General features: G+C 33.7%; 1 protein-coding gene across 2 annotated transcripts in view; it reads right to left on the reverse strand.

Annotated features, from left to right (window-relative positions):
- Positions 1-24,428, reverse strand: part of Ttk (TTK protein kinase) — a 36,098-nt gene that overhangs the window by 4,518 nt on the left and 7,152 nt on the right. Inside the window, exons 4-17 of one of the 2 annotated variants that reach the window (XM_026411263.2) lie at positions 24,083-24,226; positions 23,494-23,608; positions 23,275-23,347; positions 23,094-23,188; positions 21,229-21,346; positions 20,128-20,248; positions 16,758-16,906; positions 15,491-15,624; positions 14,063-14,198; positions 10,751-10,843; positions 4,089-4,246; positions 3,803-3,954; positions 2,696-2,820; positions 1,084-1,164 (exon numbers count right to left, since the gene is read on the reverse strand). In XM_026411263.2, the coding sequence (XP_026267048.2) occupies positions 1,084-1,164; positions 2,696-2,820; positions 3,803-3,954; positions 4,089-4,246; positions 10,751-10,843; positions 14,063-14,198; positions 15,491-15,624; positions 16,758-16,906; positions 20,128-20,248; positions 21,229-21,346; positions 23,094-23,188; positions 23,275-23,347; positions 23,494-23,608; positions 24,083-24,226 (1,694 nt within the window). Of the gene's footprint in view, positions 1-1,083; positions 1,165-2,695; positions 2,821-3,802; positions 3,955-4,088; positions 4,247-10,750; positions 10,844-14,062; positions 14,199-15,490; positions 15,628-16,757; positions 16,907-20,127; positions 20,249-21,228; positions 21,347-23,093; positions 23,189-23,274; positions 23,348-23,493; positions 23,609-24,082; positions 24,227-24,428 lie in introns of both variants that reach the window. The other variant, XM_026411258.2, reaches the window with a different exon arrangement.

Below are 24,428 nucleotides of genomic sequence, written 5' to 3' on the forward strand. Positions count from 1 at the left end.
TAGCAAGTGGGTAGGTGCAAACCATCAAAAATCATGAGCCCTACACAGTAGAAACATTTTTAAACAGAAAGCAGAGGAAGCAATGAAGGCACCTAAGGACCTGAGAAGAAACTCAAAGGAGCCAAGAGGTATTCACTGGTAAGTGTGGCAGACCAAGCTGACAACGCAGCTGAATGGGGAGGGTTTTTGTGCCCTTCACCAGTTGAGATTCATGTTGAAATAAAACTTCTGTCTTCTAGAATCACTGAGGCCACTGTAAAAAGGAGGTTATTCAATCCATCTGAGATTTACCATTACACATTAAATCACGGAGTTGACAATTGAAAAACATCTGAACTCTAGGTGGAATTTAAAATATTTTAAAGTAAAAATGAAACAATTTTAAAACTGAAATGACAAACCTTAGAAATTAATGAAAATAAGAAATACCACAGTAAAACAGTAAATGTAGCAGCCAAAGTAAAACTCAGAGTAAAATGCATAGTCTTAATTATGAGGATGAGCTCTATAATTAAATGTTATTATTTATATCCAGAAGTTAGGGGAAAAAATAAAACTAAAGAGAAAACAAAAAAAGCAACTGAAACAAAGGCATAAACTGGAAAGCAAATGAAAATAGAATCCACAAATGAAGTTAAAGCCCAGTTAAGATCAACAAAACCATGGTAAATCCAATCAAGAGACAAAAATCTAAATTTTAGAAGAAGAGTAGAAGCTAAACAAACATAAAAACAAATTTATAAAATAGCATATTTGTTAGCTGGGAGTGGTGATACACTATTGTAATCCCAGCAACTTGGGACACTGAAGCAGGGGGATTACCATGTTAGAGGCCAATGTGGACAACTCAGCCAATTAAAAAATAAAGGCTAATTTTTTTTCATTTAATTTTAAAACTTAAGAAAAATATATACCCACGGTGCATTTCTTATAGGAACACATAGGAAGGGTCACTATATTAAAAAGAACAGTGTTAAAGATCAGGTCAAGTCATCAGAAGGGTAAAATTAAATCTATGACAATCTGCTTAAGAGTTTTCTGACAAGTTGACAGATGTCAGGTGAATGGGATATATTACAGTACCTTTGACTTGGATTTCCCTTTCTCTCTTGAGGATGACATATCTTTGATTGCTTCTGGTGGCATGTAATTAATGGTGCCAACCTATTTGCCAAGTCACAGAAGATATAAATCAATGAACATAGTTCATTCTGCTTTACATTTTTAAAAAACACAAATATCAAATTTTATTCCAACATTCCCTTTTCCCATATCTCCTCCCTTGCTCTCAATCTCCTGCCTCTCCTCCACTGATCTCCCTACTATGTTCATGGGATCCTGCTGCTCTTACTCCGCGCCCCCCACCTTATTTCATTCTAGCTTTTGCATATGAGAGAAAGCATTTGACTTTTGACTTTGAGTGTGACTTATTTCACTTAACATAAAGTTTTCCAGTTCTATCCATTAACTAGTAAATGTCATAATTTCATTTTTCTTTAAGGCTGAATAAAATTCCATTGTGTACATATATGACTATACCACAGTGAATTTCATATTTTATATATATATATATACACACACACACACACACACACACACACAAATTAAAAGAATTACAGTAGAGCAGAGGAAGGAGACAGGGAGAGGGAGGAGGAAAGGGAAAGGGGAAGTACTAGGGAAAGGGGAAGAAAGGTGAAGTAAATTGTATTCCAAGATTTTTGGAAACTTGGATAATTATTGATTTCATGATATGCTTGAAAAATTCAAATAACCACCAACAAAATATCAAATTATTTCTCAAAAGATTAGGGTCAGAATCAGAAAACTGATTCATTTTCAGAATGTTGTGTTTTTTTTCTATAATTACAGTGGCTAACTAGTAATATCTGCCTTAATGTGTTCCTCTTATTCTAAAATAAATGGTTCCGCTTTGTAACACAGAATCCTGTATTTTAGGGCCTTGGTACAGAAGACATCTTCAAACTCATCTTACAATTCAGTGTTTGGTCATACTTTTGATATAAAGAATGTTGCAAATAAATTGTTTTAAGGGTATGATGACCATCTATTCTTCTACAAAGTCTAACTTTGCTGATTAGGAACCATTTGAAATCTACATACATGAAACTTCATTTTAGCTCCAAGCCAAATTATCATTTAATTAAACTTTGTTGTTTTTTCTTTAGTCATTATGGGACAACTCCATTACATTTGCTATGCATATCCTATTACAAAAGTGTTGTTAAATACAATACTGATTTTAACATTTTCAATATGAAGTCCCTCTTAAATATTTTTTCCAATATAAGTCATAGAAAAAGTTTGCTTCTCTGAAAGTACAGAAATAATCTTGTCCCATGGACAATAAAAACCATATAACTGCCATTCCCTCTTTGGTTGCTGTGAGGAAACTATGAACCAGACTTTCAAATCAATTTTGAATCAGGATCAAGATGATTTCTGGCTATAGAAAAATCCTTCAAAATTGTAGGTGTATTTCTATATGATCTTGACTTTCTATTCTAAATTATTTTGACCATTACTTCAAATCTCTTAATAGTTATATTCTTATAAAATAGTTATATTCTTGTAAAAAAAGATGCAAATCCTTTGAAGAACGAGGTAGATAAAAATATTTCACAGGAGCAAGGGAACTACACTCAAATGCATGATAACCAACCATTAAAAGTCCTACCTGAGAATCTTTAACAATACTTGTTGTATCTGGTTGCATTTGGTTTGCAATTCCAAAATCAATTAGCTTTAGCATTCCATCAACTATCAGGAAGTTGGCAGGCTTCAGATCACTATGAACAATGCCTTCAAAAGAAAAATCCATCTTATTAGACAAAGTAAAACATTCTGCAGATTTTTAAGGCAGATATTACTGTTACTTACTGCTACTGTTAAGTCACAACCTACAATAAACTTGGTTCCTTCAATAGTCAGCCCAATTGATTTTTCACATTTTTAAAATACTCTGTATTTTCATAATACATGTTATGTGCCAGACACTCTTCCAAGTTTTTTGCTTACAATGAATCACTTAATCCTTATAATGATGCTGAGGTAAGTATCATTATCCTCATTTTAAGATGAGGAAATTAAGGCAATGAGCGTTTGAGCAACTTGCTCAAGGTCTCAAGGACTAAGTGACAATGCCATGAGTTTAAGCCAGCCAGTTTGGCTTCAAAGTCTCTCTTGACCACTATGGTTAGCTGCCCAGTTGAAAGTATCATAACTGGTACTGCCAGAAGGTAAGAACCGAATCCTACTGACACCTCCATGCCCACAGCCATGATCTTCATCACTTGTTAATTACCCTTTAACTTACAGGAATAGGAGAAGATAAATCAGTTAGTTATTTAACCGTTTGTTTTTAAAGATAGGGTAAAGGAAGAGAAAAAGAAACATGAACAAGTTTAAGTAGAAACCATGGGGTAACAGTAAAAAAACAAAAGCTAGCTCTCATAGACAGTACATAATACAAAATCATTAGGGGAATGAGAGTGCAATCATATCATATTTTTAGGAGGCCTGAATACTAAAGTATCAGATGTACCACAATTTAAATTTTTAGTGATAAGGATCACAGATTACATCAGTACTCAGAAACACACATTTTGCATCATGGATGTAGAAATTTGAATCTATGCCCAAATCCTTTGCGAAGACAGTGTTTTAAGAAATAAGTTTGCTCCTAGTTCATCTAGTTAAAAGTACCAGTAAAATTATAGTTGTATTTCTCTAAGATAACACCACTAAGAAATAAACTTTATGTGTATGAAGAGATTTTAAATACCATGTTGATGGATGGTGTGTACTGCTTCCAACATATTTTTCCAGTAACTCTTGCGTTCCCATGGATTGATAGATTTTTTCTTTTTAAGCCAACTATTAAGATCAATATTTCCACATTCCATTACCATGTAGATATACTGGTCTGTGATTTCACTGCAATTAAAAACAAATGAATAAAAGCAACAACACAATAAATAAATGGCTAGGTTATATTAATGAAAATTTAATAAGTATCTACCTTAAGTATTATAGCAAAATAAGTTTTTAAATTAAAAAAGAATTCTTACTAATCATAAAGGCGGATGATCTTATCAGTGTGTTGTTGTAGTTTATTCAAATAAGCTATTTCATTCCGATAACTATCAATAGTTTGATTATCTGCTTCTTCTACATTCACATATTTAATAGCATATATCTGCTTCTTTTCATTCAACACCTGATATACCTATATAATACAATAAAATAATAAAAGTTTAGAATATGCCATTCATATACTATCACAAAGCTTTTAAATTTATTAGACAGAATTTTGAGAAAATTCTGAAGGAAATATTGACATAAACAATTAAAAGTTTCTCAGTTTTTTCTTTTAATATAGAAGGAAAAAATTAATCATGAGAGTAAGAAACCATTTCCAACCACCTCTGACAATGGACACTCAGTAGTTCAAAGTCATAAGCTTAAAAGTTTCTATATCTTATCACATATATGATTAAAACAACTTTTTGAGGATACTTTAATCAGGGAAATATCATTTCTTTGATGTGTTTTTGTCCACTGTGTGTGGCATAGCTAATTCCTTACGTGCTGGAGGAAAAATATACTGTGCATGTGTCAGTGTGTGCATGCACACGATAATGGGGATCAAATCCAGGAGAACTTTACCCCACAGCTTGATGAGAAAGTTGATGAGGCTGGTCTCAAACTTTTGATCTTCCAGTCTCAGCCTTCTGAGGAACTGGGATTATAGGTATGTGCCACCACACCCTGTGTGATGGAAAATATTAAAAATATACATAGAAACTGCAAACTATCAGAATATTCTGTTGTGAAAGTAGAGTAGATCCAATTTTCAGAGTTAGGTTAACATAAAAGAGGTATTCTCACAAGTATATTTTTAGGATCTTTATAGTCAAGGTGAAATTGCTGTGGCTATAAAGGACAATTTCCAAGTAGTATTGATAAAAGATGCTACTGTATCTAAATTTCAAAAATTAAAAAAATGCCAGTATATTAAGCATCAGGGCCAGGGATATATACCTCAGTGATAGAGCATTTACCCAACATGTACAAGGGCCTAGGTTCAATCCCAAGCATTGCAAAAATAAACAACAAAAAAAAAATTATATTCATCTATTCTTTCTGACACATTGAAGTAAAACAGTCATTTAACCTTGACTACCCAGGAGATACCAGGAAGGAATAAGAAGAGTCCAAGTACTACGTATGAGGTCAATGTGCAAAAACTGCACTAATAAAAAAGATCTATCAAGTCTTCAAGCACAACTTATTTTTAATCTTTAGGTACAAAACTCTGAAAAAGTATTATTGGTTTTACTTAGATACATAGCAAATTAAAGAGATGGGACATAAAACTGTGATAAAGTAAAAGGCAGCAGAAAACAATGAAACAGAATAAACAAATTTAAAAACAGTACCATAAAGCCATTTTGTAGAAGGCAATGAGCCTTGCAAATCTCAATGAGTTGAGAGCATTCTGTTGTGTCCTGCATGCAACACTGTTGCCCTGACCGAGCATCTTATTTGTATACTCTATTTAATAAGGCACACAGTGATATATTCATACAATGAAATAGTTTTGTACCATAATAAAAGTTAAAGATCATAGAAAATATTACACACACACACACACACACACACACACACACACACCTATATAAATACAGAAATTAAGCAAGGCTAGAAGGAAATACCTTCATTTGAATTCTAGTTTCACTGGATCAGCAATCTAACCTTGGGCCAGGTTCTCAATCTCACAAATTAATGCTGTTAGAACTTACTATGCAGGGCTGGAAAGATGACTGAGATGCACAATATTGTGTAGTGTGTCTGAATTGAGCAAATTACCAGTCTTAAAGACATTCAGGACAGAATAAAGCGAATATTTTGAAATATATTACAGTTGTCAGATCAGAAAAAAAGACCTGCAGGATATTATGACTATCTTAAGATCCAAAACTTTTGGAGCAAATGAAAAATTAAAAAAAAAAAATGTGTGTGTTTGTGTGTGTGTGTGTGTGTGTGTGTATGCATGCGTGCTCAAGTACGCCCCCCGTTAGTTACTCCCCCAATGTCCCTGGTTTGGGCAAAACGCTTAAAATAACCTGCTGGACTAGGTGTGTCCTATTTTCACTTCACAGAGATAGTCTCAGATCTAGGATTCTGGGTTTGTTTGGGGGATAGTCTCACTCTATTGCCCAAGCAGGCCTTGAAGTTATGGGCACAGCTCAAGTGAGCCTCTGCCTCAGTTTCCCCAGCAGCTTGGACTATAGGTGCTCCAGATACAGGGGCTAACATCACTGAGCAAATCAAACATCCCAATCTTCTCAGAGCTCACATTTTATTGCAGGGGGACAGAAAACAATAAATCAAATAAATAAACAGAGCATCTAGCAGTGTCTGAGTTATGGTTTATCAGTTTCATGGGAAGATAATGAATGTAGAACTACATTAGGTAGACCAGTGTCTTGACCATTCTTAATAGCTCCATGACCATTCTAGATGTTCTTAATACAGTATGGCTGGTAATTTCCTAAAACTCACCTTCTTTGAGGCATGTTGATTTTTTTCACTCCATCTTAATAATTAAATTGAATAATATAGTTGAATTCAGAAAATATGCACCATAGTTTCATCACATGACCATTAACTTAAATAAGCTAAGAGCTTCATTATACTCCAAGGAAAAAAATGTTTAAAATACCATTAAGACTACTACTCCTCGTCCTCTGATAACATGCTATGAAATAAACACCTCTAACAAGTGTCAATAGCTTAACACTGTTATAGTAAAATGACAATGTAATAAATATTAGCCAAAGAATTTTAACCAAAGCAATTAAATCAAGAAATATAAACTGATAAAAACAAATGTGATTATTCCTTTATTCTCATGACTGAAATTTTATGTAAGTATGGAGAAAGGAAATGTATAAAGTAATATTTACTGAAGATTTCCTACACATGGTAACACACATACCTTATTGTTATTTTTTTTTCGTTTTGTTTGGGGCACTGGGGATTAAACCCAGGGCCTCACACATGCTGAGCATGCTTTCTACCACTGAACCACACCTCTAGTCTATATGCCTTAATAATCAGATAGCCTTAAGAAGTCTAGTTATTGTTAGTGCTCTTAGAAAATTACAGTAAAACAAGTCCAACAGCCTTTGTTTCATTTGTCACATAGCAACAGTAAAATAGCTAAGGAGAAATAGTTCACTTGACAAATTAATTTAGTCCCCATTCTGTTCTAGGTACTGTTGTAGATATCAGGGATAATGTCACTATGCAAATCAAACATTCGTTTCTTAGAGCTCACATTCAGTTGCAGGGGAACACAAAACAACAAATCAAATAAACAAACAATAGCATGTTAGAAGATGAGTTAGAAGAGAAAAAGCAGAAAAAGGGGAATGGAGAACACCAGTGACTGCAACACAGGAGTTACAGTTTTAGAGTGTGAGGTGAGTGAAGCCCTGACTGAGAAGACGTCTGGCGAGGACACGAGGATGTCTGGAGGAAAATCGACTGTTGTTAAATTAGATCAGAGGCAAGAACTGAATCAATGAGACTCATTCAGAGGTCACTATAATAAACCAAGCAAAAAGGCTTCAACCAAAGTGATAATATAGGTGAAACTAGATTCTGGAGACACCTTCAGGTAGAACAAATAAAATTTGCAGATTGGCTGAATATGTATATGAGAATAAAAGAAGTCAACTTGTTTTCAGCCAAGCAGTTAAAAGATGGAGTTTCCATTTACTGAAATGGAAGACTATGGAACAATAGTTGTGTTTGGACATGTTGCCTGGTAATTAAGAAAAACACGGTGAGCAGTCAAATGAGATATACAAGTCTAGAATTCAAAGGAAAGGTCTGACCTAAGACATCAGTTTGGAAATTTTGAGCATATACATGCTATTTAAAACCAGGAGACTAAAAGAAACCAACAAGGGAGTCTCAAGAGAGGAGAAAAAAGGTCAAGGTAAGACTTGGGGCACTGCAAATATTGGGATCAGGGAAGTTGAGCAAGATTGAAAGGGAATGATCAGTTTGAAAAATGAAAACAGAGGAGCCAAGTAAGTGGGTGGTGAGACATTTCAGTTTTCAGAAGAGAAAACAAAAACAAAAACAAAAAATACCTCAGAACTACAAAGTAACCTAAAAATAAAAGGTAAGAATAAGATTTGGCAAAAATATTGAGGTCATTGGTGACCTTGATTATAGATATTCTGGTGCAAGTTAAAGAAAAAAATTATTACAGTAGATTTAATAGAATGAAAATTAAATATGGTATATATAGAGCTTGAAATAACTTTCATCCATAAAGAATAAAAATCATAAACTTAGAACTTGGGTAAATGAATTTTTTTTAAACATTTATTTTTTTGTTGTTGTTGTGAGTAGACACAATACCTTTGTTTTATTTTTATGTGGTGCTGAGGATCAAACCCAGTGCCTCACACATGCTAGGTGAGCACTCTACCTCTGAGCCCCAGCCCCAGCCCCAGCCGGGATGGATGAATTTTTAAGTTCTTTGTAAATCCTGGAAATTAACAGTCTCTCTGAGGTGCAGGTAACAAAGATTTTCTCCCTCTTCATGTTCTTAATTGTTTTCTTTGCTGTGAAGAAGCTTTTTAGTTTGAAGCCATCCCATTTATTGATTATTGATTTTACTTCTTGCACTTTATGAGTATTGTTAAGGAAGTTAGTTTCTGAGCTGATATGTTAGACCTACATTTTCTTCTAATAATTATGTGCAGAGTTTCTGGCCTAATTTCTAGGTATTTGATCCATTTTGAAATGAGTTTTGTGCAGTGAGAGACATGGGTTAAATTTCATTTGATTTTTCTGTTCCATTGGTCTTCTTGCCTATTTTGGTGCCAATACCATGCTGTTTTGTTACTAGAGCTCTATTGTGTAATTTAATGTCTAGTATTATGATGCCTCCTAATTTGCTTTTCTTACTAAGGATTGCTTTGGCTATTCTGGGGCTCTAATTTTTTTCCAGACAAATTTCATGAGTACTTTTTCTATTTCTTTGAAGAACATCATTGGAATTTTGATAGGAATTGCATTGAATCTGTATATCACATTTGGCAGTAAGGCCATTTTAACAATATTAATTCTGCCTATCTAAGAACATAGGAGGTTTTTTCATCTTCCAAGGTCTTCCTCAATTTCATTCTTTAGTGTTTTATAGTTTACATTGCAGAAGTCCTAATCCAATAAACGGGCAAAGGAACTGAACAGACATTTTTCAAAGAAATACGAATGGTCAACATATACATAAAAAAATGTTCAACATCTCTAACAATTAGAGAAATGTAATTTAAAACTACACTGAGATTCCACCTCACTCTAGTCAGAAAGGCAGTTATCAAGACTACAAGTAACAATAAATGTTGGCAAGGATGTGGGGAAAAAGATACACTCGTACAATGCTGGTAAGACTGCAAATTAGTGCAACCACTATAGAGATTCCTCAGAAAACTTGAAATGAAACCACCATTTGACCTAGTTATACCACTCCTCAATGTATACCCAAAGGACTTAAAATCAGCATACTACAGTGATGCAGTCACATCAATGTTTATAGCAGCTCAATTCACAATAGCTAAGCTATAGAACCAAACTAGGTGCCTTTGAACAAACAAATGGATAAAGAAATTGTTGTTTGTAAACATAATGGAGTATTACTAAGCCACAAAGAAGAATGAAATTATGACATTTGCAAATAAATGGATGGATGTGGAGACTCTAATGCTAAGTGAAATAAGCCAGTTCCCAAAAGCCAAAGGTCCAATGTTTTCACCAATGTGTAGAAGCTAACCCACAATGAGCGGGGAGAAGAATAGAAGTTCAATGGATTAGACAAAGGGGAATGAAGGAAAGTGACAGGAGATAGAAAAAGGGAAAACAATGGAATGAATCCAAAATAATTTTCCTGTGTACTGATATGAATATACCAGTGAATCCCACCACCATGTACATCTATAAGAAAGGGGTGCTAACTAGAATAAGATACATTCCATGTTTGTATAACTATAACAAATGAATTCTACTGTCATGTATAATGAAAAAGAACCAATAAAAATAAATTAAAAAAAAAAAAACCCAGATGAATTTAGGAAATAATCTAATTCCAGAAACTCATTATTAAAATGTTTTTAAGAGCTGGGGTTGTAGCTTAGTGGTAGAGCACTTGCCTAGCATGCGTGAGGCACTGGATTTGATACTCATACTCAGCACCACATAAAAATAAATAAATAAAATAAAGGTATCTCCAACAACAAAAACAACAATTTTTTTTTTAAAGTTTTTGAAATGAAAAAATCCATTAGTAAAAATCCTTGCTGAATAATCCTAAAGCTACTAGTAATTCACATCATGTTCTGAGCTACATTTAGCAAGATATTTCTGAGGTAATACATAGCGGTCCCTTTGCCACTTTAAGTCATTGTTTGTGCTATAAGACATTTGGGAGCACAAGATATTGGTTGGAAAGGCTTGCAATTGGAACTAAGGTGCAAGTCTAAAGAGGATATATAGTTTTTAGGGGAAGGAGAAAGGCAGAAAATGAAGCTTTTTGGCTCAAGGGTAACATGGGCTCTCAGAAGTTTAGAAAAAAAAAAAGAGTCTCTATGGCTAAAGAGACAAAGTTTAAAATATTTTTATTCATTTCTTAAATATTTAAGATACTTACCTTACTTGAACCTCCACTGCCTATCTGTTTTAATATGGAATAAATTCTTCCTCTGACTGAAATGCATTCGTTTGCTGAAGAGGATCCCGAAATCTAAATAATTAAAAATACCAATAATGGTTCAAAGTGTATGCTTAAGAAACTAGCTTGCATTTGGTACAGTGAAATACTCCCAATTTTGAAATTATCTGAAGTAATGAGACATATTAGAATATTTTATAAAGGGAACTTGCTCTGCATACTTTAGTCAAAGCAATATACTTCTTAATACATAAACTTCAAAGGTCTTCCCTTTAACTGGTTTTTACTTAACATAAATAGAAAATTTAAGAGGAAAATATCAGTTAATATTCAACAAACTCATACATTATCATTTTTTATCTTTTTCCTCATACCTCTTTATTTCCATATATACAAATACAATTACACCTATATTCTTTCTCATTTAACATTATTTACAAAGGAAAGAATGTGCTAAGGTACTGAGAGCCCTAGTCCATCAGACAAATGCAAATTTCAATAAGGCCTGCTTCCCAGCTATGCCTTGAGTGATGTTCAACAAGTTACTTGATTTCTCTGAACTTCAACATCTTGCCCAGCAAACTTTCAACCCATGTCCTATCATCCCTTTCATCCTTCCCTCATGTGAAAGGACCTCTCTGTGTACCTATATATGCTTTTAACAGATGGTGTGGTGAGAGGACTAACTGAAAGAAGCTGAAACAAAAAACTTTCCATTAGCTGATTAACAAACTGGAGCAGAGGCTGCATAATATTCAACTGAGTTCAGTTTTTTATTCCAAATGACACAATCTTTCTCATGTAATCTCCTATATAAATAACAAAAATTCTAATTTTTCTAACCTCTAGGATTAAAAAAGAAATTGAGGGCTGGGGCTGTGGCTCAGCGGTAGCGCACTTGCCTGGCATGTATGAAGCACTGGGTTCAATTCTCAGCACCACATATAAATAAATAAAATAAAGGCCTATCAACAATTAAAAAAAAAAATTAAAAAAAAAAGAAATAGAAATGTTTCCTGTAAGAAAATATTAGGCTTTGAAATATGTATGTGCTATAATTTCATAAAGGACACTCCCTCTTCCCCTTTATGTCCTCTATACATTTCTTAGGAAAGAAAACTATTCCCTATCCTTGCCTCCTAACTGCTGCCAGCTTTTAGAATAACTAACTCTAAATTTTTCTAATTCAATACCATTGTAAGGTTCAGTTTCTAGCCCAGGACATCCTCCTACCACTTAGTCTACCCTCTTCACTAAGGTCAGAATTTTCAAAATGCAAATCAGAATATTTTACTCCCCTGCTTCCTTTTCTTGTACAATTTCTTATCCCCATTAGGATAAACCTAAAAGTCCCAGCAGAACTATGGGGCTCACCCCTTGCCCTTCCTGAGCTCTCAGCACACTCTTGCCTCCCTGCAGTTCTCTCCTGACACTGAGCCTCCTCTAACAGGCTCTACAATCACCTCTCTCGACATCTCTCACTCACTTTCTAAATAGATTTGTCTTAAACAGGGTCTGATAGTAGTAATCACTCAATAAATATATTCTGAATCAATGTACAGCAAACCTGATCATTTTTCTTTCTCATTATTTATTTTGGTACTGGGGACTGAAACCAGGGGCACTTAATCACTAAGCCGCATCTCTAGCCGCTTCTTACATTTTTATTTTGAGACAGAATCTCACTAAGTTGCTAAGGCTGGCTTTGAACTCACAATCCTCCTGCCTCTAACTCCCAAGCTGCTGAAATTACAGGAGAGCACCGCCATGCCCAGATAAAATTTATTTTATTTTTGAATCCTCAAAATACTATCATCTCTTTCCACAGTTTACATACTTTTTTTTGTAAACATCATTTTATTTATGTATTTATTTTTGCAACATTGGCAATTGGCCCAGGGGATGACCTACCACTGAGCTACATCCCCAACCCTTTATTTGTTTTTAAATTTTAAGGCAGGATCTCATTAAGATGGTGATGTTGAGGATGTGGCTCAAGTGGCAGTGCGCTCACCTAGCATGCGTGAGGCACTGGGTTCAATTCTCAGCACCACATAAAAATAAAATAAAGATAATGTGTTCACCTAAAACTAAAAAATAAATATTAAAAAAAAAAAAAAAAAAGATGGTGAGGCCAGCCTCGAATTGTCAGTATCCCCTACCTCAGCCTTCTGAGTCACTGGGATTAGAGATGTGTACCACCATGTTCAGCTAGTTTATATAATCTATTGCCAGTTGGATTTTTTGTTCACAACTTTTTTAAATGGTGTCAAAATATACACAACCTAAACTTTACCTTTTTAATCATCTTTAAATACAATTCAGTGGCATTGAGTACATTCACATTATTATGTAAACATCTCCATGATCTCCAGAATTTTTTCATCATTGCACACTGAAACTTTATACTCATACCTATAACTGCCCATTCCTACCACCCCAAACTGATAACCTCTGTCAATTTTTTTCAAGTGGCGTTCATAAGTATTAATCTCTTTTTTGTGTTTTGCTTAAATAACAATTATGGCTAAGTGCAGACTATAATCCCAGCAACTCAGGAGGCTGAAGCAGGAAAACAGCAAATTCAAAGCCCGCCGTAGCAATTTAACAAGACCGTCAGCAACTCAGTAATACCTCATCTCAAAATAAAAAGTAAAAAGGACTGCGAATACAGCTCAGTGATAAAGCATCCCTGGGTTCAATCCCCAGTACCAAAAAAACAGTTACAAATATATTAACAAATATAATCTTCACAACCATATTATGAGGTAGTAGCTTAATTTTCCCATTTTATAGATGAAAAAATGAACACAGAAAATTTACATAACTTGCAAAAAATGACACAGCTAGCAAGCAGGGAAGCCAAGACTCATGCCCAGACAAGGCCCATGTTTTCTACCAGTATTAGAATCACTAATAAACAAATTAGAGTCACTAATAAACAAATTTTAGTTACTGGTGTCAAGGGTGTCTAATTATTTTTTCAAATGACAATGCAATTGACTCACCAGCAAAATTTTTTGTTAGCTTAACCTCAATTATCAGAGAAATTTTATTCAACTAGTCAAACTGGAGCTGAATTAATGATAAAAGCTTCATTAGTTTCTTTAATAACTAACCTCTCAATAACACAGGGCCCATACTTATTGGAATATCAAAAAGGTTTGGCTTATTGGGAACAAAAATGAACAAGATCTTGAAGACTTTTTGTTAAAACTATTTCAATACTGTAAAAAAATAAACTCTATGAAAGTGATTAACATATACTATCATAAACAAAGTTTAATGAACCTGTAAGTTTTGAAGAGGAGTAGCGAGCACTTGCTGCTGCTGCTGCTGCTGCTGTTGGAAACAGGCAAGCCGGCTGTATGGTGTTGATGATGGACACGCAGGTGGAAAATCATTCTTTACAACTGGAGTTCTAAAACTAGGAAAGCATTTTTTTTTCTTACTTTAAAATACAAGACTCTGATTAAGCTTTCATGTATTTTGAAAGGTTGATTTATACTTAAAAGTGCTACAAAGAGAACCCAAGTTAGTTTTCAAAATATAATTGATTTTTATTTTAAGTTACACCACCACCACCAGATATTTTATTTTGGGAATTCTTTCTGAAATAAATTTTTTGTTCCAATAAGAAATCTTTGTCAGTAAAATAAATAAGATGGCAGCTAACAGATGCGGTTAGGACTATTTTGTAAGAATTTAGTCAAGCATAAGATCTTTAATGACTCATGATAAATTTTATGAGTATTTTTAAATAGTACAATGTTATATAATGGTTCTCTAGAAATATCTGAGAGCCAATTATATCATCAGAGGAGCTTGGCCCTTGACTTTGTATCTGTTCAGTATACCTTGGCATTTCCTCCTGTTTGCTATTATATCTTTAATATCTAGAACAGTATCAGGCACCAAGGAGGTCTACAAATATCTATTAACAATAAGTGATCTAGTATCATAAGAAATACCTACTAATTATTTTAGCTAGCAATCAAAGATAAGATATTCTACATATAGTAAAAAGAAGCAATATAGCAAATTTATATTAAATAGTAAGATTCTGGTTTATAAAAGGTCGGTTCTAATTATGATCAAAGATAACATGATGGAAATGAAAAGCCAAAGGCACCAAGGACATAAATTGTCCCCTTATAAATACTTTAAAAGTACATGTACTGGCTGAAGGTTATGATGTATATTTTTTCTTTGAAATGTCATTCACTTGTTTTTGCAATATCCCTCATGCTTCCTGTTAATCAGCACTGACCACACAATTTCTTCACTCATCCCTCATTCCTATCCACTCAAGGCTTACACTTTTGAATAGCTGAACTATGTGAATGATTCCATCGATCTCTTCCAGAAATTATCACATTCCAATTAACACTTACTGTGCTAAAACATTTATCCACCTTTATCTACTCTAATCTCCCTTTAAAATATCTCTCAGAGAGGCAGCCATGTTGAAACACACGGTTATCAAGAAGGTTTACATCCTTAGACGCTTTACAGTTTATAAATACAGGTTATAATATTGTAAAGATTATGTGCATAGCAATAGTTAAAAATACATATTATTATAATGATCTTCCTCTTCACATTTTACAGATGAAGAAACAGAAAAATTAACAGAGCAGGAATCAACCTTTTGGCCCCAAAGCTTCTTATTTCTATCTTATCATCCTGAATGCTGAGTGACGTATTAAAAGTAATTACCAGCTCATGTAATCATCCAAGGTATTGCTACTGGGCGTCTGACAAATAGATTTTGGATCAATCCATTTAGGTGCTGACATTGGAGGTGACTGCTTTGAAAATGAAACAATAGGCTGCTCAACAGTGGCATGTTTCTGCTAAAAGAAAATTTCAAAGACAATAATTCAGAGTTTTTAGTCTTCTGTTCAATAGTTTTACAAACATTATAACTTTTAAAAGAAAATAAGAATACAAAAAACAAAAGCATACTAAAACAGGTAGGCACATATATTTTAGACTTTTGATAACTTTAGTATAGCTTTTACTCCAAACTCTTAAACCTAACATATTCTGCCCAAACTCATTATAAGTATGGTATACAAAATTGTTTAACAAATAAGGACCTAAGATCCTTCCCTGATCAGACCTATTATACCAGGTATTAAACTTTTGTACTCTAGAACAGCAGGGACTGGTAATATAGCTCAATAGTAGAGCCGATGCTTAGCATACATGGGGCTTTTGGTTCAATCCCAAGTATTAAAAAAAAAAAAAAAAAGTTCTTATTTAAGAATACATCACACCCCCAAATGTAGCCAAATATTAATGATTTAGTAAAAATTGGAATAGCAAATTCTTGTGTTCCTATCTCTCATAAGAGACAGAGCCTGCAGAATTCATCTCATACAAATCTCAAAGAAGATGAACATCCTCTACAGCAGGGATCATCAAGTTACAGCTTACAGACTAAATCTGGCCTGCCAACTAATTATGCAAAAAAGTTTTATTGGAATATGTCTATGCCCATTTGTTTACATATGATCTATAGCCATTTTCATGTTCTAATGTCAGAGTTGAAAAGCTGCAACAAAGACCATGTAGCCTGCAAAGACTACTAACCCTCTACAGAAAGTTTACAAACCCCTGTGCTAATGCATCTTAACCAAATGGGGAACCCTATTTTGCTCGAAAACTCTTAGTAGCTAAACTCTACGAAGGTTCACTTCATGATGGGGACAGTTTTAGTTTTATAAAATATTTATAGTTACTTCGATTAAAGTGAATTTCAACCCATGGTTCCACTTTATGCTCTTGAGAACCGCAACAGATAAATCTATTCTACTGTCAACTCCACACTATAGTCCATTTATGTTTTGAAGAAGGCTTAAAAAACAACAAAAAACGCCACATAACTATTTAACAAAAGAAAATACTTCACATTTCATCAAAGTTCAGAAATACATTATGAGCAATAGCAACATTGTACTTTAAGGCAAAAGAAAGTTACCTCTATATCAGTCTTTGGGGTTACATTCGGAATATGCCACTGATTTGAAAAGCTAACAGGATTCGGGTTCACACATTCTGACTTCCTCTTAGATTGCCATTGTTTCTGATTACTTTCTGGAACCTTTGGTTCTTGGTGCTCTTTCATTTCTGAAATTGTATTTGTTGTTGTCATTAAAAATCAAGAATATATGATGATAACAATACTAAATCAAGGCATGGTGGCACCCGGCTGTAGTCCCAGGTACTTAGAAGGCTAAGGTGGAGGCTCATATGAACCCCTGAGTGTGTGATCAGCCTGGGCACCACAGCAAGACCCCCTGTTTCAAATAAACTAGAGAATAAAAACTAGGCCTAAGAAAATACAACATGTTACAAAACTATTTGATTTTAGCTTTTAAAAACATAAAAAAGATAAATTAAAAGCTTTAAGCTAGCCACTGACAATATGCTTTTAGCAAGTCAATTTTACAAAGCTGCAACACTGCCACCTAACTAAACTGTTACTCAAAGAGTTTTTTCAGGCAATTCCAGACTTAAATGCTTCTGTTGTTTACCAGTAAACATAAATAAAAAATTTAAAACACACACATTATAAAAATCTTACTAATAAAGAGAAAAGAATTCATCACTTTTCATGGTTTAACATAAAAATTTTACTTTATACTAGCCAAGAATTTACTCTCTTAAATGTCCGTATACAAAAATACCTCAATAATATATTTAATATAAATAATAAAATTTCTTTCATGATCATAGATTCAAAAATCCTAAGCAAAATACTAGCAAAAATAAGTTGTATACAAATTGGCTTTATCCCTAAATGCAAAGTTCAGTAAAGTTAGCAATGTCAAAGTGTCTAAATAAGATCAATAAACATTAGCAAAAGGGTAGAAGACTTTTTTTAAGTTCTCATTCATTATCAAAGCATTGAAAAATATCAGATATCCTAAAATAAATCCAGCAAAAGATCTCTACACAGAAAAGGATTCTCACTATTTTAAATGAAAGGATGTGTTAGGTTAGTGGGCTGGAAAGGAGGACACTAGATGTCAATTTCTCCCAGATTTCCTTATAGGTTCAATTAGATTTCAGTTAAATTTCCAGTTTTAAAAAAATAGAAACTGACACAGAGATTCTGGTATTTATATAAAACTCCAAAAGTCTTTAAGCCAAAATATCCTTGAATAACAAAGCTGGAAGATTTATACTGACAGACGTGAAGATCAGTAATGAAGAGAGTATTAACATAAAGACAAAAGAAAACTACGGAATGGAATGGAACAGACTCCAAACCAGACACCTAGAACTACCTAATTTACAACAATTCAGAAAGGTCTAAGAGGATCTTCTCAAGAAATGCTGTGATGTCCGTATGAGAAAAAAATAAAACTTGGCACTTGATCTTACAGGTATATAAATATTTCCAAGTTAAATATAAATCTAAATATGAAAGGTAAAAAAACACTAATAAATATGAAATTATCTTTATGATCTTGACATAGAGAAAGATTTGATTAAAACACAGAAAGAACTCACCACAAAGTCAAAGGTTAATAAGTTAAGTGCAGCAAAATTAAGAAATTTGGGCTGGGGTTGTGACTAAGTGGTAGAGCGCTTGCCTCGCACGTGTGAGGCACTGGGTTCGATCCTCAGCACCACATATAATAAATAAAAGTATTGCATTTATCTACAACTAAAAAAAATGTAAAAAGAAAAAAATTAAGAATTTCATTTTATCAAGTCTTCACCACAGAGGGGAGAAGTTACTTGCAATATATATCCAACAAAGTATATTTATATCATATAATACTTCTTTAAAAATCAATGAGGGCTGGAGACATAGCTTACTAATGGAATGCCTGCTCAGCATGCACAAAGCCCTGGGTTCCATCTCCAGCACTGACAAAAAAAAAACCCAAATAAATAAAAACAAAAGTAAATGAGAAAAAGAAACAAAAATCAATAGAAAAATTATCAAAACTCAAGTATTTCACAAGAGAATATTAAAGTAGACAATTAATATAAAGATGTTCAATAGCAGACAGTAAAGAAATACTAATTACCAGTCAAGGGTCAGTACAACCACTTTGGAAATTTTGGCACCATTTACAAAACCTGAGCAAATCATCCCTGTGTCCCAACAATCCCACTCTTAGAATACACTCAATAGAAATATGTGCATATGGGAATCAAAGACAAACCAAAAATATCTAAATCATCATTACTTATTAGATAAAAAGTTATTTTCCATAAATATTTGGATAAATTATAGTATATTATGGTTTGGCTATGATGTGTCCCCTGAAAGCACCTGTGTTAAATTATGAGAGCTGTAACCTCATCAGTCCCTCCAACTTTGACAGAACAAACAGGATGGTAACTATAAGCAGGTGGGGCATGGCTAGAGGAGGTAAGTAAAGCAGGGCATGCCTGGAATGGTCCATCTTTGCTGCAGCTCCCTCCCCTTGCTTTCTGTTTCCTGGACAACACCATTAAAGCAGCATTCCTCCTTCAGGCCCTTCTGCCATGATGCTCTCTCTACCTTACCTTTGGCCAGAGCAAATGAGTCAGTGGCCCATGACTGATCCTCTGAAACCACAAGCCAAAATGAATTTTTCCTCCTATAAGTTGTTCTTGTCAGGTATTTTGGTCACATCAATAAGAAGCTAACACAAAGTATATTCAATATAATGAAGCTGGGCATGGTGGCCCACACCTGTAATTCTAGCAACTCAGGAGGCTAAGGCAGGAGGATCTCAAGTTTAAGGCCAGCCTCAGCAACTTAGCAAGAACCGGTCTAAAGAAAAGAATAAGAGGAAAAAAAAAAAAAAAAGGACTAGAGATACATCTAGCTCAATGATAAAAAACAATAAAAATATCAGACGCCATAAAAGTGTGGATGAGTTCCATAAACAATGGGTGATGAATGAAGCAGATACAAGAGAACAGACTATATTTCATTCTATGCATCCTGCTTGGGACCTTGTCTTACTCATTTACATACCCCTAGAACATTTATCACAGTATCCATGGAGTGAAAAATCAACTGTCAGATCTAAAATGAGAGGGAGGGCTATCAGACAGAAACAGCTTCTATGTCCTTTCCAGAAATCATCTGTCAAGCCAATTGAAAACATAACTTAGTTCCATTTTCTTTTCCTTCTTCTCTTCCTTTTAGACAAATAAACTTCCTTTGCTACAAGATGCAATACTTTCCATGCACTCTATATACCTAAACTGAAATACAAGGTAAAGGAAGACAGACGCTATTTCATATTGCAATTCTCACATTCAGTTATAATCTGCTTTCTCCAGGTACAAAGTGGCCTTCTTAAAAAGATAAAATGTTTGTATTCTGTCACTCTTACCTTCTAATTTATTTAGAAGACTTGATTCAGTTTTATTCTTCAGGGTTATTGAATCAGTAATAAGTTCAGAACTCTTTTCATCTGACTCCACAGGTTCCTTGGAAAGGATATTTTTAACAGACTACATGGGAAAAAAATTTTCAAATAAAGTCCCATGAGTAGTAGTAATAATTTGACTTATTGTTAAATATACTAGAATCTTCTTTATGTGAAAAGATTCACAAACTCCCAGTACATAAACTTCTATTAAGAAACTACTGATTGCCTGAATTGTTTATTAGAGCAATAGGAAGGACCATAACCATAAATTAGGCCAATTTTCTTCCAAGGGACATATTGATCAATTGCTAAAATATATTTCACATAAAAAGAAAAGGGTTAGAAAGTTTTGATCCAAATACAATAAGCCCCACTAAAAACAACAGCATTCATAAAAATTAACATGTGCATAACTCTTAAGACAGAAGTTCTAAATCCAGAGAGTAAACTTTTGGGACACAATTACACACTATGCTCTGAGATTGTTGGGATTAGAAAAATAATAATATTTTAAAGCATAGGTCATGAAAGAATGGCATTATAAAAATTATAATACTGAAAAGATTCACATTACAATGCCAGGGACTTACAGTATAATAAAAAATCATACTGTACCAGGAAAATAAATTTATTTCCTGCCTTTGAAGTTCATATAGAGTTACTTTGCCATATTAGAAGTTTTGACCATTTTTGCCCTCACCTTGGCCCTCACATACTTTGGTTTTTGTTTAAGATGCCTTACCAGAATCACATAATTAAAGGAAACCCGGGAATAATAATTTTCCCAATTATCCCCAAATACAGGCCCATTAATCTGATTAAATACATGCCTAATAAATGTTACTTCATGGTTTTCCTAAGAGATAGCTGATCCTCACTCTATCACCTTAATCTTCAAGAAACAGAGTCTAGGACTTCTGTACCACTTCCCATTAGTGGTCCCACATCTCTTTGTTTGAGGAGAAACTATTGGAGACATAAACTTTGTATCCTTTCCCCAGAAAAATCTCCCTGCTAGATCAGGAACTCTTACTTCATATAAAGATTTAAAAAGTAAAATACCCTTAAACTTCTCCTTTCGTGGGAATCCTTTCCACTTAGTTTAGATACAGCCACATTCAAATCTCGGCATTCTGATCCAGGCACATTCAAATCTCGGCATTCTGATCCAGAGATCTGTCTATTTCCCATGAAACAAAATAATTTCCATATTTAATTTTAAATTAATTTTAATGTATTTATTCACTTTAAAGTTTTTTTTTAAACAACTTATATATTTAATTGGAAAAATTCTCTCTTAAAAAGTCATTAGATAACTGATTCTAACATAAAGGTAACTATGCCAAAAATTATATATTCAGCAATGACAAATGTGATAAAGAGATAGGTGACTGCCAACATCTTCATTACATATAAGCAACAGCTGGAGTTAAGGTAAGCATGTGGGAAAGGAGAAGTATGTAGGTAAAACTAGATTTCAAATGGCAAAAAGCTTTTAGGATAAGAGCTAGGGATGAATACTTTTGTGGGCACCTCGACAGTATCTACTCTAACATGCAGGCTATCACAACAATAGGAGGAATATGGCTGGAGTTTGGGGAGACTTTTGTTTTTATTTTGTTTTGTTTTTGAATAGGAGTGAGAGAAAGTGTCCTTCATATTTCAATGATATATTTGAAATGGAGCAATAAGATGAAATAAAGATTATGAAGCTTAACCTTGACAAACAAAATGCCTTTTTAATATTAGTATTGAGTCAAGTCCTAAATTAATTATTGAAAACATTGGTTAAAGACAATCAATTGTGTTTCCCAAGTTTATCTGCAAAATGATTCTCTGGAATCCAAGGAGCCTTTTCCATCTAATAATATTACAAATGGTGGCTGCAGTTAAGAATAAATCAGAAACACTACTTTAGTTGAGACAAAATATTATGTTCCTGTTTCTTCTAAGGAAATAAGCACTCAAATTGAGGGGAAAGGAACATATTGGATGTGATGAATAATATTTCACTATCTATTTTTGTTATTGTTGTTCTTAATTAAAGAGACAGGGGTATTACCCTGCTGCTCAGGCTGGCCTGAACATCTGGGTTCAAGGGATCCTCTTGGCTAACCCTTCCCTGTAGCTGGGACTATGGGTGTGTGCCAATGCACCCTTCTGGCAGCTCATTAACCTGTTCTCTTTTGTCTATGCTGGGCTTGAACCCAGGACCTTGTGCATTTTATTTATTTTTAATTTTTTAATTTTTTTAATATTTATTTTTTAATCATTGGCGGACACAACATCCTTGTTTTATACGTGGTGCTGAGGATCAAACCCGGGCCGCACGCATGCCAGGCGAGCACGCCACCGCTTGAGCCACATCCCCAGCCCATCTTGTGCATTTTAAACACATGTTCTACCAGAGCTATCATCAGCCCCTATTCTTGAAGCTCTCATTAATTAACTCCCACTGATTCATCCCATTGAAATAGCTGGAAAAGATATTTATTCGCACCTTCTACCACGCTAAAGACTTCAAATGCTCTAGAAAGAATCTTATCAGAGAAGCTACCCATAAACAAGAAATGCTCAAATATAGAAATTTTAATTCCACCAGTGTATGTAGCCATTTAAGCTTCATGTTAATACTTTTTTTTTTATAACATGTTTCCTAATAAAACAAGTTTTTAAATAATTCTTTGAGTAAATATTTTTAATGAGTGAAAAGGCAAAAAAAAAAAAAAAAGAAAGAAAGAAATCAGTTTTACTACTCATTGTTTTGTTCCTGACAGAACAAAAAGGTTACAATAAAAAACTCAGTAACTCCTAATACTGAAGAAAATTTACACTCAATTACTATTGCTAACAAAAAAACTTGAAGACCATTCTACCATCAATATTTTAAATATAAACAAATTTAAAAAGTTAAAATTCAAACATACCTTTTTGTAAAACTTGGCACAGCTGAATTATCTGTCTTCATGTGATAATCTGGGCTATTTAGAAGGTTAACCGGGACTCTTCCAAATGGGCACGACTAAAAATGTTTTGAAAAATTAAGTAACCACTGGGAAATAGAGGCTTCAGTACCACCTTGATCAAAGCAAATCAAAAATAACTTACCCGTTTAGTTTTGTTAGATTGTATCAAGGGATTTCGATGACCTACTTCTGCATCTTGTGGGGGTATGTTCTCTCTAGATGAAAAGAAAATATCCCCAATTTCTCAAATATGGATATGTATTTCCACTTACTGCTAAACAGTGTTATCATACTTACGTGAAACATGTATGTAGGCATATTTATATAAAATGAGCATGTAAATCTGATTCAGTTTTCTTACCCATACAAAAACCTGGCTTTAGGAGCCTGTCCTCTGGAATCACAACTAATGTTCCTATTCTGTAAATGTCCAAGCGAACTGGCGAATGATTCTCGAGCGGTTAGTACTATAGATGCTGTAAAAATTTCAAAACTATAAGTAAATTATAACATGTAGAATACATAAAAAAGTAATTTCACAAATAAGAATATTTTAACAGTCAATTTATAATACATACTCTCCGACATGTAAGATATGTAGACATGAAGATATTATTAAGATAATTGTAAGTACCACTTGAAATTCTCCTTAAGTATAAAACTGTCTTTCGAGTTAAAAAAAATTATCTATTTCTAAAACAAAAATACAGTCTCTTGCTTAGATCAAGTTATTTTTAATGTGTTACCAATGAAATTTTGATTAGGATAAAAAGATAAATTTCAACAAGTACTAAACATTGTTTTACTTCTAAGAGTTTTACCTCCTTTACAGTTGCAATTTAATCTTATATTTTAATCCTTTTATAGAAATATTTTTCTATAAAATATCATCTGGAACCCTTAATTTGAACTGCTACCTACTCAGAAATGTATTAGTATACTATAGTTACCTGATAAACTCTTCTTTTCCTCCTCTGAAAGTAGCTGCACTTTTTGGAGGTTTAAATTACGGATGGCAATTTCCAGCATTTCTAGTGGTACTGCTCCACTTTCTACAGCTTTATGAAGAAGTTGTTTACTTTTTTTAAAATTGCCTAACAAATAAAAAATAATTATCATTTTATGAAATGGTCTTCACCCCTACCCCTAGGTATTTATTTATTCATCAGGACCTAGGATAAAAATTTAAGACATCCAAAACTATTTCTTCCAAGATTCATGCACTTTATTTCATAGGCAAATAAGCAATCTCTCATTTCTCATGAATAAAATTAACTTTCTGATAAGAATTCATGT

This window comes from Urocitellus parryii, chromosome 8 (genome assembly GCF_045843805.1).
Source record: "Urocitellus parryii isolate mUroPar1 chromosome 8, mUroPar1.hap1, whole genome shotgun sequence".
Taxonomy (NCBI): Eukaryota; Metazoa; Chordata; class Mammalia; order Rodentia; family Sciuridae; genus Urocitellus; species Urocitellus parryii.